Raw genomic sequence first — 18041 nt, 5'->3', positions numbered from 1 at the left:
AGGGTATAGACATAGCTGAGTGGGTACAGACAGAGAGCGGTCTGATGGGAAACAAACAGAAGGCCCCAGGTTCAATTCCCCGCCCCCCCCCCCCCCGCTTTATGTGTCGAGGTGTCCATGAGAAAGACACTTAACCACTATCTGTTCCCCCCCCCCCGAGCGCTCAGTATAGGACCACCTGAGCAGCCATCAGCTGGGTGAAGCTGAAACTGAATCCCCCCCGTGAGATTATTAAGTTCTACGTTACATTACTACATTATATTAGACGATGTCTGAATACACAGACTGATCACTTGCAATATAACAGTGTGGAGTACAGTAGTAAAGATCATACAGTATTTGAGAAACAAATTGGATTTGCCTGCAGTCTGAACAAAGCCTGACTGGCGGGAAGAATGTGCAATCACTGTGTTTGGGGCTATAGTGTTCTGGAGAGACCGTTTGGGGAGTTCTAAATCAGCAGCAAATAGCCACAAGTAAAGCTCAACATCGACTGAAGGTGTTGCTGTGAACACAGACAGGCCTGAAGGAGGCTTTGAGTCGATACATACTGTGTTATGTCTGGATTGTAAACAGGGGGTTAGAGGTATACCAGACAGTGGACACAGGGTATTATCTCCGGCTAAGTGAAGTGGAGTTTGTCCGGAAGGCAGTGTGCTATAATGGGCGTGTGCGCTTACTGGTGGCTGCTTTACAGAGAGGCTTGTTGGACCGTTGATCCTGCTTTGGAGAGCTGCTGAGCCGTGTGGAACGATCCTGACAGCGGACCACCTCCCGCATAACCCCCCCCCCCCCCCGCCCCCTCCCAGGGACCCTTACTCTCTCTCTCTCTTTCTGTTTTGTGTGTGTGTGTGTGTGTGTGTGTGTGTGTGTGTGTGTGTGTGTGTGTGTGTGTGTGTGTGTGTGTGTGTGTGTGTGTGTGTGTGTGTGTGTGTGTGTGTGTGTGTGTGTGTGTGTGCCTGTGTGTGTGAATGAGTGAGTGTGAATGAGGGCCTTTGTGTGAGACACACTCCTCCTGCCCCCAGGCTTCCCACTCGTGCTCCACCTCCCTGCACCCCCCCCCCCCTCCTCCTCCTCCCTCTTTCCTCCTGTTGCTTTGCTGGAATCAGATCAGATGCCTGCCTGTCGTCAGTCAGCCCTCCTGGGTCGCAGGGGAGCGGAGTACAGCTGCCGTCTCTCTCTCTGCACAGGGCTGTTGGCCCGGCACCGTCTGGCCGCTCAGCACTCAGCCAATCGACTTCCCCCTTTCGACCGCGCGCTCTCAACCGCCCCCCCCCCCCCCCCCCCCCCATAGGGGCCGGAGAGAGCCTGTGGGAAGAAGAAGAAGAAGCAGAACCAGGCCATGGAGGCAGAGGAGGGCCGAGGAGGGCCGCCGGCGGAGCTGATGACCCACCGGGCAAAGAGGCCGGATCGCAAGCGCCAGGAGCTGTTGGCTCTGGCGCTGGGGATCAGGCTGGGCTGCAAGGGAACGCTCCTCTGGAAGCCTGTTAAACTGTTGGCCTCCTGTCCACAGATCTCGTCCTCGCCGCCGGTCCGCCGGAGCGCCGTGAGGGACAGCCCGGAGAAGCAGTGCTCCTACGAGAAGATCCACAACTTCAAGGTGAGTGGGGAGAGCTTCTGTCTAACGCAGAGGATGTGGTAAAGAGGGGGGTGGGGGGGGGGATGGGGAGGCAGAGGCAGTCCTCTTCTGAAGATTCTGTGTTCAAACCTCCTTTTGAAGTCCCCCCCCTCTCTCTCTCCCTCTCTCCTCTCTCTCTCTCTCGCTCTCTCTCTCTTTCTCTCAGCAAAAGATTCCTTTTCAACATATTTCTTTTTTTCTCTCATGATTATCCATGGCAAAATCTGTTTGTTGTCCAAGTATGATTATCACAAGCAGAATCTGTTTGTTGTCTGAGTATCTTTATAACTTGCTGCGTTGCTCCCAGACGTATTGATGTAAAGGGAATAAAATACACAGCAGATGAGAAAAAAGTACAAATTGTAAAAGTTAAGTATCAAAAAGTAAGTAATATGAACAAGACCAAGTGTTAGCAAATGGTGGGAGCAGTATTGGACGAGTATATGCTATAACAAGACAAGGCATACTGTATGTATCATCTAATATTATACAGACTGGTTAGAAATATAGCAATAACACTGCACTGGTTAATACTACTACACATATCTGGACTGTAAAAGACAAAGAGACATTTACAGGAATGCTTTATGACCAGTTAGATAGGGGTTTTGAACAGTGTTAGCATCAGGGCATCATAGTGTGTTTTCCTGCAGTCATGAGAACGCATGCAGCTGTCAGGCGCAAGGGCAACAAGCATGCCTAATGGATACACTATACCTTAACCCATTAACAGCAGCGCGGCATTGATTGTCATTGATTTTCAAGCACTCCCAGCACCCCATGGTCTGTCTGACGCTGTCCACTTGTAAGTGCGGTCGTACCGTTCGTAAAATAGTTTACGATCGATTGTTGGCACGTGTTTAACTGTAGCGCTGTAAAGCCGAGCTCGGTTACTGCATGTCATGTTATTCAGCAACAGAAAAGGAAAGACAGGCGGGTCAGTTTGTTAGTGCACTCACTGACCATATGCTCATTGTGAGTCCCTGAAGACCCGAGTTCGAATCCGACTCCTGTTGTGTCCCATCTCTCTCTCTGCCCTGTGTGTGGTCTCTCTACACTGAAACACTTTCAACCTGGCTTCCCTATTTTGGGCATGTTATTATAGGCGAAAACTATTTCAAATATCTTCAACAAGTCTTAAAAAATAGCAGATGTAGTAGCTCACAGGGCGTTGTGAGCTTGTAGATCGGCTATTTTCACTTTTTGGCGTACGATGAAGTATACTGTATAAGGCTTAAGTGGTTGATAAAGCATGTAGTGCCAAAAAATAATCATTAAAAAAAGAAAGGAAGGAAAAGGAAAGGCAGAAAAGTGTTCAAAGAGAGCTTGAAATACAGAGATAGTTTGCCTCTGGGCAGCTGAACATTGTTCTTATTGTATCTCAGGTTACAGTCAACCTGCAGTTCAGAATGACCCCCCAGCAGCATGTCTGCTGCTCCTTTTGAAAAGAGACATTCATTCACCACCTGTCTGGACTTTTATCTCCTTTATGCATCAGCCCACTAGAACCTAACCAACGTGTCAATTACCTGAGGTGGTGTGTGTGTGTGTGTGTGTGTGTGTGTGTGTGTGTGTGTGTGTGTGTGTGTGTGTGTGTGTGTGTGTGTGTGTGTGTGTGTGTGTGTGTGTGTGTGTGTGTGTGTGTGTGTGTGTGTGTGTGTGTGCGTGCGTGCGTGCGTGCGTGCGTGTGTGCGTGCGTGAGACACGTGTGTGTGTGTATGTGTGTGTGTGTCTTTTTGTCTGAATGTGTGTGTTCCCCCTATCTATATGTTTCCTCCCTGTGTGTGCTTTTCTGTATCCATATTTCTGTGTGTGTGTGTGTGTGTGTGTGTGTGTGTGTGTGTGTGTGTGTGTGTATGGACACCACATGCTGATGTATCTGTGTCTTGAGGGTGTATACTGCGTGTGTGTGTGTGTGTGTGTGTGTGTGTGTGTGTGTGTGTGTGTGTGTGTGTGTGTGTGTGTGTGTGTGTGTGTGTGTGCGCGCGCACGTGCGTGCGTGCGTGAGACACGTGTGTGTGTGTGTGTATGTGTGTGTGTGTGTCTTTTTGTCTGAATGTGTGTTCCCCCTATCTATATGTTTCCTCCCTGTGTGTGCTTTTCTGTATCCATATTTCTGTGTGTGTGTGTGTGTGTGTGTGTGTGTGTGTGTGTGTGTGTGTGTGTGTGTGTATGGACACCACATGCTGATGTATCTGTGTCTTGAGGGTGTATACTGTGTGTGTGTGTGTGTGTGTGTGTGTGTGTGTGTGTGTGTGTGTGTGTGTGTGTGTGTGTGTGTGTGTGTGTGTGTGTGTGTGTGTGTGTGTGTGTGTGTGTGTGTGTGTGTGTGTGTGTGTGTGTGTGTGTGTGTGTTCGTTCGCATCTGTTATTTTTGCCTTGCAGACACTGCGTGTTGTGAAGATGTTGGCAACCTGTCCAACAGCCCAGCAACAGATGCCAGACATGTTACTATAAATCCCTTAATCTGCCTGGTGCATACAAACACAGTCATTTAGTCAGCAGGGGGTTCATCTGCTACCGTCTGTGATCAGCGGACGGTAATCTGTGATTCTCCTCTGCTGACGTTTTCATCAATGTGTCCACAGACACAGAGTACAATAATATAGATCATAGATGGTGGAGCCAAACAATGAAAACCAGCTTCAAGATGGCTGCCCTATTTGAGAAGGGAGCTAAAAACACAATCTTTAGAATCTACTCTAGTGTCTAAATAAGAATTAAAAGCAATTAAGATGTATTTTACTGTCTGACACACGATAGATATGACATATCTGATACATGATATCATCTGTCACCACAGTTTGAATGGCCACTGTACTAATCCAGGGAGCCCCAGGGGCCCTTGAGGGGGTTCCAGGCGGTCCCCAGCTAAATGATTCATAGTTAGAAAGCAAATGGACCCCGGGTGTGTAACTTTGAGAGTGTACAAAATGGAACCAAAGCATTTGCACACTCTCAGAGTTAAATTGAGACTGAGATTTGTACAGTGTAGATTGGGGTCCCAGAGGGAAAAATCGAATCAAATGGGGGTCCGTGGCCTAATGCATATCAAACTCGGGGTCCTTGAAATGAAAACGTTTTAGAATCACTGGTATAGTTAAACCCTTCACAATGTGGAGAGATCAAATGTACCTGTGTGACTGGATTACATTTACATTTGGGCTTCTTTATGTTGACAAAAAAAGACCATGTTGAAATGTTTCTGGCAAACATTAGCGATGTGAATTACCATACGTGTGATTGCAGCTTGTTTCAGTTCATTTCTTTCTCTCTGTGAATCCATCTGGATTTGAACTCTCGAGGTCTTCCTCGCAGGAGTTTTGTAGATTTGCATTCTTTTGGCAGTATTTGCGCAAGCTCTATAGGTTGAATGTAAGTAATTGGTCATGCTGTGTCACATGTCTCATGTTTGGGTGGGTGATGTCTGAAGACAACAATGTTGCATAACGTCTCCTGTGCAACTGCTCAGATATGAACACTTACATAACCAGGAAGAACTCACACAAAGGCTTTATTTACTTCTTTAACCACTTGAACCCTAGCATCCCTATTCTGGCGAAAATAGCAGATGTGGTAGCTCGCGCATTAAGACGCTTTGTGAGCTTGTAGATCAGCTATTGTTGCCGAAAATATCAAGTGTAGATGGAGAACAGGAAGGGTCCAACGAATCTGGTCAACTATGTGTAGCTATTTCCTCATTTCTTCTTCTTCGAAATGCATTTTATTTTATACGTGTATTTGGAAGGGACAGCGCATATTAATGAACACCACACATACAATGCTGTGTAAATACACCGGACATTACAAAAAGAGCACATATAAACATTACTGAAAGGGTTCAAACAGAAGAGAAAAAACAACAGTAAAAAGGGCCTAGTTTTGAAAAACACTCAGACTTGAAGAAAGTGTAGTAGAGAAGTCCAGTGTCTTTGGAACCACCTATAGCTTTGTCTCTGTTAGTGTGAGCGCAACATTAGGATGGATATGTCGGTCCATCCATCCACCACTTTGGGCCCAAAAAACATGATCTTGAAAACTACTGTCTGGGGTGACATGGAATCTTCTGTGCACCGTCATGCTCCCCAGAGGATGGCCCCTGCTTTTGGTGACCCAATGGCTTTTCCTCTAGCGCCACCATTAGACCAATATTTACAATTGCATAAAAGATACATCAAAATCTAATGGGTAGATTGCCATGAAATGTAAAGGTGGTGTAAGTGATATTATTTTGTTAAAATAAGTGTTCAATATATTGATAGTAAACACATAGAGAGTGTTTGTTCAGTAACATGGGTCTCCCTGTCTCTCCCAGCTCTTCAGTCAACAGGAAAAAGAAAAATCAGCTCAGGATACCAATTTTATCCATCAGAACTCATACAGGATACAGGATAAAGAAGTGAAATTGGTGCTGAAACAAAATGCGCAGACAAAATTGGCAACGGAAAACTATAAAACTGCTATAAGCTGATGAATTATCTTTGTGGGGTTCTCTCCTGATTGGATAAAACTGGTATCCTGAACTGAAAATGTATTTCCTGTTTACCAAGGAGCTGGAGAGACGGGAGACCCTGTTATTGAACAAATCAGACCTTAATGTTTAACAAAGAAATGCTCAGCAAGGATGAAAACAACATTTTTTTGGTTGAGATGGCCTTTCCTCTTGCACCGCTACAGATCGGCTCATGATGTGTTAGCAAATGTTCAAACGACTGCAACACTGCAGCAAGCGAGTGTGTTGCTGTTATTTAGTCTGACCCAAAGTACTGCCTCTCCTGTCTGCATAAACCAATTTAAAGGGGTATTTCACTTTCAAAAAAACTTTTGGTAATTTTATCGTCTACTCAGGCTTTTGTGAGCCCCCCAGACCGTCTTTAAGTTGCTTGATTCAGTATTTAGATATTTGATATTCATTTTATCAGACACGCCCCCTTCCTATACAAACCCATTATAACTTCAAACTCCATTTTTAACATGTTAGATTCATCAAAAACACCCGTCCTTGGTTCTGGTGACTCACCCTGCCCTCCTAATACGCGAGGGGGCCGTGTTTTTTCGATTGCTTTTTTCATTTATTAAAAAAAAAGAAATTGGAAAATGAAAAAATTTAAATACAATAAAAACATTAAATGAAATAAATGAAAAAAGTAATCAAAAAAACCTGCCTGAGTAGACGATAAAATGACCCAACGTTTTTTTTAAAGTGAAATATCCCTTTAAGTCTATTTTGAACCTCAAATCTTCTAGTTGAGAAAACCTAATGAATTTAGCATTAATTTGATGTACAATTGTTCACTCAACATGTTGTTTTATATTTATAAAAAAAAAAAAAGATCTTAAAAACATTTGGACATATTGTTTTTCCAGTGTGTATAATCAATGTGTCTGTTCTCATAGGTACACACATTCCGGGGGCCACACTGGTGTGAATATTGTGCCAACTTCATGTGGGGCCTCATCGCCCAGGGTGTCCGTTGTTCAGGTAAAACATCTTATTCAAACCCTACAGGACACTGTCCTTGTAATGCAACTGTCGCATTAACCTGTTTTTACATCATCTCTTTTGACAATCATTGTTCCGAATATATTGTTCATTGTTCTGTTAACTTTGTCTCATCTTTATGTACAGTATGTTTCTTCCCAGTGTTGCTTGCCAGGCACTTTGAGCAGCACTCTAGATATGGAAGTTATTAAACCGTTAAGCTGGTAGCGTACTTCAAAAGAACCAGCCCAGGGGGCCTTGTGTGGTTAGAGTGTGTCTGTCCGCCCTGAGATTCCGAGGTTGGGGGTTCAATGATCGCCGACAAAGTCATACGAAAGACTTGGATTGGGGGTAATTCCCTGCGACATACTACATTAGCATCATGTCCAGGGGGTGTACTTGTACCTAAAGCCGCCTCTTGTTACGGAAACACGAGATAGGCTCCTGACCTATGGGCCACATGGCTTGCGGAATTGGTTCCCAAGGCTATGTACTGTACAGTACTTTTTGATTGCCAAAACCAAACAGGTACACAATTTTATACTCGATGCGGCTCTGCTTTGAGTGCTGAACGTTAGACCCTGCCCACTGTATACAGTGCTGGAATGGTGATTTTGCCGAGTGAATCTGATTGCGGAAATAGATAAATAAATAATCACAAGCAGCTTGAATTTCTGTCCAATCACGCACCATGTTGGCGTTGGCATTTGCATCTCTACATCTATGAAGGTGCAAGAACTGTTGAAACAATCGTCGGCAGGGCAATTTGTTTGTTTGTTTTCGCCCGCAATTATGTCATTTTGTTCTCAAGACCTCGCCAAACTTCAGCAAAAAGTATGCCACGGCCATTTCATTGTCATTATTCTTATTACATGTCTTACAACATCTTGCATAGTAAAGGTTTAATCTATGACACCATAAAACATACAAGTTTAACTGCTTTGTCCTGGTAATCTCTTTCCAACTCTGTGTTTGCTTACAACACCATACTGTAGCACGACTCCAGACTTAAGATGCTGTGCCATGCTAGGAATTCACAATATTGTCACGCATAATTCACTCCATTCAGACCATTTATCATTTTGGCTGTGACAGCTGGGACAAAAGTTAAAAAGTTAAAGCTCTACATTCTGGTAGTAATCATTGCTATAGAGTGTTAGCAAAAAAAAATGTATCTAAAAATAATTACGGGATACTAAAAGATTAGCATCCCGGCCTGAAAATATATATTTTTGTTTGTTTATTAAAGACCTGGAGAGACGGGGAGACCCGTTATTGAACAAACAGTGTATAGCAATGATTGCCATGGGAATACCTTTAACTGAATTTTTACACTCCAACAATTACTTTAACACTCCGGATGTTGCTGTGAACTTAACCAAATGACACCGCTGTGGGAAAACCCAGTCAAACAAAGACGTGCTGCATGACCAGACTTGAGGCTACTGTGGTTTCTTTAACGCTGCTTAGCTCATTGCTGTGAAATTGAAATGAAAGAAAAACAAACTCTGCACGTCTTTAGTTTCATGTTTCACTTTTTAACTGGGTGCTCTGTAGAGGTATGCCAAACTGTGTCAACAGCCCGCATACTTAATGGGCCCAGTACGTGATTTATCCCAATCCATACACAACACTTGGTTTGTTTCTAATCTCTCTCTAGTTTGACACTTTGTGGGTATAGCTGTCACTATAATCATATGTTGTCAAAATGTCATCTACAGTAGTTTGTTACGTTGATTCACAGATTATATTTTAAGTTGCATAACTTGGTTTCTGGTTCAGCAATGGCATTACTTAATCATATCTTGACTCAAGACTTTCTAAATTCAGTGTAATGGATATTCAATTGAGGAGGGTGCCCAGCAAGCAAGCGCTTTATGATAGTACACTGCAGTACGTGCTACAGCCGTGAAAATAAAGCATAGCTAGGAAATTATGTGGATCTCGGGATCCCCATAGAAACGGTGTGGCTATAATGCGGATCTCAGACTTCATGTGACCAGTCTGTATCTAGACGTCTATGACGTGTGACTCCAAATGTGGGCATGGTTTCAGCCTGATCCCCATTGACTTGAATTATAGTTATGTATTATATAAGTATAAAACGTGAAAAGATTTAGGTACTTCTGTGGCTTACTGGCAGCATGCATGCAAAGTTTGTTGCTGATCAGTCCAGCGGTTGTTTGCAAGATTAGCCCCGGACACAGACACACAGACCCTCTCATAGATGGGTAGCCTCTTGCAGAGCCACACTGTAGAAATAAAGATATGAACGGTGTGTCTAAGGATAGTAACAGTATCAGATGGATTGCTTGTTGTGCTGCAGGTCAGCGTGGGGTTTCTTCAGAGGTCACAAGACCCCCTTTTTCATTAGGTACAGATACAACCCTGACATTGATGTGTTTATTGGTTGGCTTCCTCCCCAGACAGAGTGTGTGCTGTTCAGGCGTTAGCCATGCTGATAAGCCTCAGGCAAACACTGGTGTCATCAGACACCATGTGCTATATGGGAAAACAGGAGAGTGCTCTTTGTACTCTCTCTCTCTCTATTTCTCCTCTCTGTTTCTCTCTCTGTTTCTCTCTCTATTTCTCTCTCTCTCTATTCCGCTTTCCTTATCCGTAGTCTCTACTCTTCCTTATCCCTCCACACACACACACACGCACGCACGCACGCACACACACACACACACACACACACACACACACACACACACACACACACACACACACACACACACACACACACACACACACACACACACACACACACACACACACACACACACACACACACACACACACACACACACACACACAGTCTCCCTCTTTCTCTCTGGCAGCAGGAGCTCAGAATAAGGTCCCCAGTCAGCAGTGGAACGTTAATGTGGCGCTGCCTGCCAGTAAGACGCCCGTGTGACGAGGCATATAAGACTGCACAGTCAAATCCATGGTGTTCATTCAACTCTGACTGTCAAATGTGTTTTATAAGTCCAATCAACATTACAGATTTTGCTGAGTGGCTGTCCTGTTTCAATCATGAGACAGAATCAATCCATTGACATGTATTATTGTGCGATTTCTTTATGCTATGTTCATGAATTGAATACAATGGTCCCCAGGTCTTTTTTGTGTTATCCTTTTAATGTCCAGCCTTAATGTCTGACTGAACCTCGTGACTAATAAAGTATTCAATCAATCAAAAAAGGGTGGCCACGACAGACAGACAGACAGACAGACAGACAGACAGACAGACAGACACACGCGCACACACACACGCACACACGCACACGCACACGCACACGCATACACATACACACACACACACACACACACACACACACACACACACACACATTCCTGAGGCGTCTCCCTCTTCTCTCTGTCAATGGTGCCACAAGCAGGCATTCTCTCATTCTCTCTTCTCTCTCTGCCCAACACCCTCTCCATGACTACGGCTACAATACTGACACTCAGACAACCCCCCTCCACCCTCCGCCCCCCCGCTGTTGTCCTCTGTTGGCACAGTGCAGGGAACATGCCAGCTTACACCGACTGAACGACTTGCTCTGTTGTCTGACAGTGCAGTTTATCTCGGACCCTGCCAAGCCCTTTCACACGGCTGTCAGAGGAACATTTCACCTTCTTTACGGCGTGACTCCTCAGAGGCAAGCCATCTAGACGGCCATTACTTGCGCACACTGCCAGTATTTTTCCACATAATGTTTATTACTTTTTGAAACATTTAACTTTCATTTCATAACGGAAGTCAATGGGGCTCTGAAACTTTATGACTCCAACTTTTGAGTCATATGTTCTAGATATGTCATAGAGACGACTGACTGTCATAAATGACTGACATCACATGCTCCACCTGCTCCTGAGATCCACATGATTTGATTTCAACATCTTCTCCATATATGGGTCCTCACTAATGCTCACTATGGGACGGTGCCATTTCTGTCTACATGCTCTATGTCTCGGAGGTAGACTGTGGATAGTTAACATTTCTTACTAATGACATCATTGGTTCGAACTAGATTTAAAACGTTTTCTTTTTTTATTGATGTAACAACGGTGGCTTCTATTTCAGCATGGTAACTTTCCAGGAGGAGAAAGACTGTAGTTTCCATTAGCTTGGGATCCCCACCAACGATGTCATTGGTAGGCAAATTCCTGAACTGTCCACAGCCCACCTCTGAGATGCAGAGCGAGTAGACAGAAATGGCGCTATCTTAGAATGAGCAGCATTGTTGAGGGCCAATTATGTGAAGATAAGGTTGAAAATAGATTGAAAGTGTTCCTTTAAGTGTGGTTTATTGAGTCTGAAGCTTATCTATCTCTGCACACTTCATAATTCTCCTTCTAACCCCCCTCTCTCTCTCATATGCTCTCATATCCCAGACTGTGGGCTGAACGTACACAAGCAATGCTCCAAACTGGTTCCCAGTGACTGCCAGCCAGACCTGCGCAGGATAAAGAAAGTGTTCAGCTGTGACCTCACCACGCTGGTCAAAGCCCACAACACCACGCGTCCCATGGTGGTGGACATGTGCATCCGAGAGATCGAGCTGAGAGGTAAACTACGACTCGTCGCCACATCTCCCCCAGTTCAAGCCCTTATCCACTTAAACCCTCAGTACTTAGTGAGCTTCACCTTTGGCTCTGTACTTGGTCTGCTCTCTTTTTCCTCTACACCAAATCTGTTCGCCGAAAATGGCTGATGTACAAGCTCATCATGCGTCGCAGCAGGCCGCCTTGTGAGCTTGTACAGCAATGGTTCTCAAACTTTTACATTTCAAGGTCTCCCCTTAACTCTGACAGTATACAAATGGACCCTAACGGGTCCATTTGGTTCCATTTGTATACTGTCAGAGTAAGGCTGAACGATTAATCGTTTTCAAACCGAAATCGCGATTTGAAACCACGCGATTAGCTAATCGCAAAGGCCGCGATTTTTTATTTTATCATAATAAATCATTTTAATATTCATATTAATCCCAGAGCACCCGCGGGACTTGTCTCCTTCTCTCCAGAGTGGCTGCCTGCATCTCTCTACAGGGAGCGAGAGGGCAGCGAGGCCCCCCCCCCCCTCTCTCGCTCTGTCCCTCTCATAGAGTTAGGTCTCCGTCGGCTACGAGTATTTAAAGTTTGTCGAACGGCCGTGTTGCGCAAATCCCTGATGCCGCGCGTAGCGGTAAAACATTATTTTCGGTGCGACACAAGCAGTGTAGTAGTAGTGTTGCTCCTATCTATGTTTGTTTCTGTAAGTGTAACTTATATTTTTCCCATCATTATTAAACTATTACTGTTGGATGCAATGTAAACAATACGATGGAAAGCACTTCCTGGTCAGTGTTGCCAGGTTTTGTGAGAGAAATAAGCAACCCTGTCTATGAAAACAAGCCCAAAAGAAGCGACTATGAACTGTATCTTTGTCACTTCTGTTATGTACAGTGGTGGAAAAAGTACTCAAATGTTGTACTTAAGTAAAAGTATCAATACTGCAATGTAGAAGTACTCTGTTACAAGTAAAAAGTCAAAATGTACTTAAAGTATACCAAAAGTAAAAGTACTAATGTTTGAAAATAGCAGATCTACAAGCTCACAACGCGTTGCCTCACGGCGCGTTGTGAGCTTGTAGATCTGCTATTTTCAAATAACCTAGGTATAAAATAGGGCCAAAGTGGTTAATGTAGGTTTTACAATATTATAATTTATATCTGAAAAGTAAGTAGTCACTAAAGTTTTCAAATAATTGTAGTGGAGTAAAAGTACAATATTTGCCTCTGAGATGTAGTGGAGTAGAAGTTAAAGTATTGGAAATTAGAAATACTCAAGTAAAGTACAAATACAGTACTTAAGTAAATGTACTTAGTTACTTTCCACCACTGCGTTGAGTTTTTCACTTCCAAGGAGTAGTAGTAATACAATGTACAGTAGGAGAGGACTTTGCCTTGTGAGACAAAAAAGTGTTACATTTTAGTTGAATGTTAATCTACATAAGCTAAATACTGGATATCAGTAAATATGCTTCTTTAGCCATAAGTGAAATACCTACTTATTTCACTGCTGTGAATTGTTTACACAAAAAGGTAATTATTTGTTTAATTTTATTTTTATTTATTGAACTTCATTTCAGAAAAAGCTTCTCTTCTTGAGCCATAAGTTAATGACTTAACAAGTTCAATGTTGGGTTGTTTACAAAAATAAGCTATTTCTATTCCAGCTAAAAGTTTAAATATATACATGGGAAAAAAAGTACTTGGAAGATACATGTTGGAAGCAATGAAGCAATTCATATCTTTTAGTTCTCATCCTTATTTATTAGGATCTAGAACAGTAAATAAATGGTATGCCATTTGGTAATGTTCCATTACTTCCAATTACTTTTTAAACGTACACAGTGAATACTAAACTGAAGCTTGACTTAAAAAAATGTTAAAGATATTTTTTTTTTTTTTTTTTAATCGCAATCAAATCGCAATCGCAATATCAGTCAGAAAAATCGCAATTAGATTTTTTCCCAAAATCGTTCAGCCCTATGTCAGAGTTACATACTTGTAAGGGTCAATTTAGACTCTCTTAAAGGAACCCAGAGAGTCCCTGAAATCCGCTTTGAGAGCCACTGTTGTACAGTACATCGGCTATTTCTCAACCTTTTTGATTGTTGTTGCATTAGACCCTGTTTTATGTGATGTTTCTTTTTAAATCTCTACACTGTAAAATCTGTACTAATGGAATCTGTACTAATGGAACCAAATGGATCAGCAAGGGTCTATTTGGTTGGTTACAAGTTGGGGGTTAGAATGGCACTTCCACATTCCAGTGGGTGAGACTACCGGGAACATTGAAAAACTACATGACAGAGTAGTGTCATCATGTCAAATGGGTGACACAACAGGTGTTTTTCCACAACTTGTTGTCACTATAGTATGACCTGAGTGAGGGTGAGAATATGTTGGTACTAGTAAGTACGAGTCTAAAAGGGGGTTAAATCGACCGTCAATGCCATCCTTAGAGCCCTGCGCTCTCATTACAACTTAAAACAACTTAAAACATAATGTAAAATGTGCAATTATTATTAGGGGCAGAATTGGGAAGGACAGGGGCATATGTTGTAGATTCACTGAAGGGGACACTAGAGGAAAAGCCATGGGGTCAGCAAGGTCAGCAGGGTTCATCCTCATGGAAGTGTGAATGTACTCAGCAAGTTTCATGACAAATGGTCTGCATTTCTAGAACACCTTGATATCTTTTCCCCTTTTCTCCTAATTTAGTTGTTATGCCAATTCTCGATTTCCCCCACACTCACGTGTAATCCGTGACTGCTAACCTCTATAGTTGGTCATAGGGGAGGGTGTAGATAAACTTGACTGAGTTGTATCCTGACTGAGTTAGAGTAAAAGCCACTATTGTTCATTGATTTGTCTCTAAAGAAACATTCCCCTTTTATTAGGCCTATCTGTAAAAAATTGGGTCAGGAAAGAGAAATGACAAAAAAAAAATGACAGCTTCCCAATTTTCCATATGTAGGTCTGAAATCAGAAGGACTCTACCGTGTGTCTGGATTCTCGGAGCACATAGAGGACGTGAGGCTGGCTTTCGATCGAGGTGTGTGTGACTTTTTCTGTCTTTGTTACATATCCATGTCTTGACAGCGGGACAATTTTGTGATTTTTCTATCCTTTTTCTTTTTTTTGTTGTATAGTCCTTTTGTAAATTAATACACGTTTACACATAAATCACACTATCTCTTTTTGTTATCAACAGATGGCGAAAAGGCTGATATCAGTGCTGATGCCTACGCAGACATCAACATCATTGCCGGTGCTTTGAAGCTCTACTTGAGAGACCTGCCAATTCCAGTCATTACATTTGACTTGTACTCCAAATTCATTCAAGCTGCAAGTAAGAACTCATCAGCTGTGCAACATTAGTGCCTAGTGGTAGTGTAATAGTGTATCTGGATCCACATGGGTCTCTGCTGGCCTGGCACTGAATTCTATCAGAGCTTTCTCTCCTGTGACCCCCTCTCAGCTTTCCTATTGGATGAGATGAGATGAGATGATTTCTTACCCAGTTACATTTTATGATTTTTTTTATCATAACTTAACTTACAAAACTAAAAGAAAAATGCTGTTCTATGTTGTTAACAGGAGATTGTACACAGAAACAAAATGAGATGAGATGAGGTGAAATGAGTTGAGATGACCTGTACTGTGTCTTCTTGTAGAACATCCAAATGCTGACTCCAGACTGGAGGCCATCCATGACAGTTTACTGCAGCTGCCTCCAGCCCACTATGAGACCTTACGTTACCTCATGGCACATCTCAAGAGGTCAGTTCACACGATATCAGCAAAAAAAGGAAACACAATTATTTTGTCGATTTTTCTTTTTTTTTACTTGAATAAATGCTAAATGCTACATCAGTTCATTTCACTAATTAGTTGCATCTGCTCTGATTGAAGATGTTCTAATTAGTGAAATCGCCTGATGTAGTGTTGAAAAAAGTAATATAGTCAAGACCTCCAATGTTCATTGACTTGCATAATACTACATTCTTCCCCAACTTGTACACTGGGATAATTAATAATATATATATTTATTCATTTTTCCCCTCAGGGTGACAATGTTAGAAAAAGACAATTTAATGAATTCTGAGAACCTGGGCATTGTGTTTGGACCAACGTTAATGCAGCCGCCGGAGCAGAACGCCTTGCTGACCCTGAACGACATGCGGCAACAGAAACTGGTGGTGCAGCTCCTGGTAGAGCATGAAGATGTCTTATTCTGAGGACAGACGACACAAGGAAACCAAGGACAGTTATTTATTCTGTACGAGAGGAAATTGAAGCCAACCCCCCCACCACCACCACCACCCCCCCCCCCCCCCCCTGAGTCTGATGAGGTGTCCAGTGTTGTGTCTATTGAGATTGAAATTTAAACTTGAATGCCTGTTTCTCGCATGACCTGTTTATAGTTCGAGTTGGCTAAATGTTGACGTTTAGTTCCTGTTACTGTACATTCAGAGTTTTTGTACTCTCTCTACGGTCAAGACCAATTTTTTTTTTGTTTTGTTGTCTGCTAGTCACGGCTCTAGTATTTTTAACTACAGTACTTACCAGTGCTGTTCATTTAAAACTTGGAATTAGAATTTGCCACTACCCAGTGTATGTGACAGACATGACAATAGCTACTTCTGGGCAGAACATCATCACTGTCGGGCAGAAAACTTGTATATCCATATTTTGTCTTTTTTTTTCGTAAATGAAGGCCTTATTTTATACTTCATCTATATGACAGTGTCATGCAAAAGTAGTGGAAATAGCTGATCTGCAAGCTCATCGCTAGATTCGCTACGCATTGTGAGCTTATATGTTGGATATTTTTATTTAGAGTAGCCAATTATTTCCTCCCCACACACCTTTCTGTGTTGTCACTGCTGTTGTATCCTACTGACTGAGTGAGGAGCCCCCACCGAGAGGACGTAGGGCCTTTGTCCTACTCCTACCGCCCAACACTCCCCGCTGACAGGTGCCGGCCCAGCCTGTAGGTATGCGTGCAGTGACTAATATCACCTTCCCCACCCCGGGTTCCCTACCCCGAACACGGGCCAATTGTGTTCGCATAGACGGCCGACAAAGCCGAATGCACCACGGTGGATTCCAACCCACAACCTCTGTGGTGGTGGCAGGCAATTTAAATTAATTAAGTAAATAATAACTACATTGAATTCGTTGGAACACGGGATCTTTTTCATTTCCTGAAAAGTTACTGTTTTAGGGGTGACCAGATAGCTGAGTGGTTAGGATGCGTACCATATGGGCTCAAATGTCTTGACAAGTGAGTCCCTGGTTCGATTCCCGGCTGGCCGGACCATTTGCTGCATGTCACTCGCCTACTCTCGTTCTGTGTTTCCTGTCTCTGTAAAATACAGGAAAAAATGCCCCCAAAGATAAATCAATGGATTTGAACATACAGTACAAGGTTTCTGCCTGACAGCAATGATATCCATAACATGCAGGTGGTCGTTACAACTCGTGAGGGCCTGGTACTACAGTATGTATACCAGGCCTCACAGCACCAGCATGCACAGTGTTCCCACACTGATAGTCAAATCAACTGAATCATGTGTGCATAACATAATGTGTGGGAATACATCTGTGGGAATTTGTAATACAAAGATTATTCCGGTTCCTTTTATTTTAGATCAAATTGGATCATGTCATGATCAATATTTTTAACTGTGTTTACTATAACAACGAGAGCTGAGACAATTGATAGCTCTTTAAGCACTTTTTATTCAAAGAGTGTAAGGGTTTATTTTGTAAAGATGTTTTATTCTTGCCTTTTTGTCAGCCTCATGATCTTTGTTGCCATGATGTTGAGAGTGTGTGAGACTCATATTTGAAGTCGAACGGCCAACGAAATCAGATAAATTTACCAGGCAACAGTTTGGAGTTCCCCCAATGTTAGTTTTCAGCAATTATTTTCAACACAACAGGACTATTTTGGTGAATTCATGTGGATTGAATAATAACTAAGATGATATTGTAGCTGCTGTATTGTTGCAGCATATTTATAATAAGGACTGTATTCTAGACTTACAGTAATGGTTGCCTATTTTGCCAAAAGAGAAAGAAATATCTATTTACATGTTGCACTGTGGAATATTTTAAAATTAAAAATAGGACCTGGACCCAGTTAATATATTTAATTTTTTACTCACCATTGCTCATACTGGTACCGTTGTCTTTGACCCCTCCGTAGATATTAGTTAGACCCCAAACCAAGTTCCTTTCACTTTTGTTTTTCTGTAATTAAGTGAATCCTTTCTACAAATCCATTTTATTAAAATGTATTTTTGTGATGGTTGCAATTAAGATTGTAATTTATCAAATGAGAATTTATTAAAGGATGTAAAACCTATGTGAAAAA

General features: G+C 42.6%; 1 protein-coding gene across 1 annotated transcript in view; it reads left to right on the top strand.

Moving 5' to 3' along the window:
- The window catches only part of chn2 (chimerin 2), a 50670-nt gene extending 32629 nt beyond the window's left edge, over window positions 1-18041 (top strand). The window contains exons 7-13 of the mRNA XM_080426611.1: window positions 1514-1600; window positions 7016-7100; window positions 11502-11675; window positions 14634-14711; window positions 14871-15008; window positions 15334-15439; window positions 15726-18041. Of these exons, the coding sequence (XP_080282737.1) occupies window positions 1514-1600; window positions 7016-7100; window positions 11502-11675; window positions 14634-14711; window positions 14871-15008; window positions 15334-15439; window positions 15726-15897 (840 nt within the window). The 3' untranslated portion in view covers window positions 15898-18041. The remainder of the gene's footprint in view (window positions 1-1513; window positions 1601-7015; window positions 7101-11501; window positions 11676-14633; window positions 14712-14870; window positions 15009-15333; window positions 15440-15725) is intronic.

The sequence above is a fragment of the Gymnoscopelus braueri genome, assembly GCF_963280865.1.
Source record: "Gymnoscopelus braueri genome assembly, chromosome: 4".
NCBI classification, from domain to species: Eukaryota; Metazoa; Chordata; class Actinopteri; order Myctophiformes; family Myctophidae; genus Gymnoscopelus; species Gymnoscopelus braueri.
This window is presented reverse-complemented; position numbering and strand designations above follow the sequence as displayed.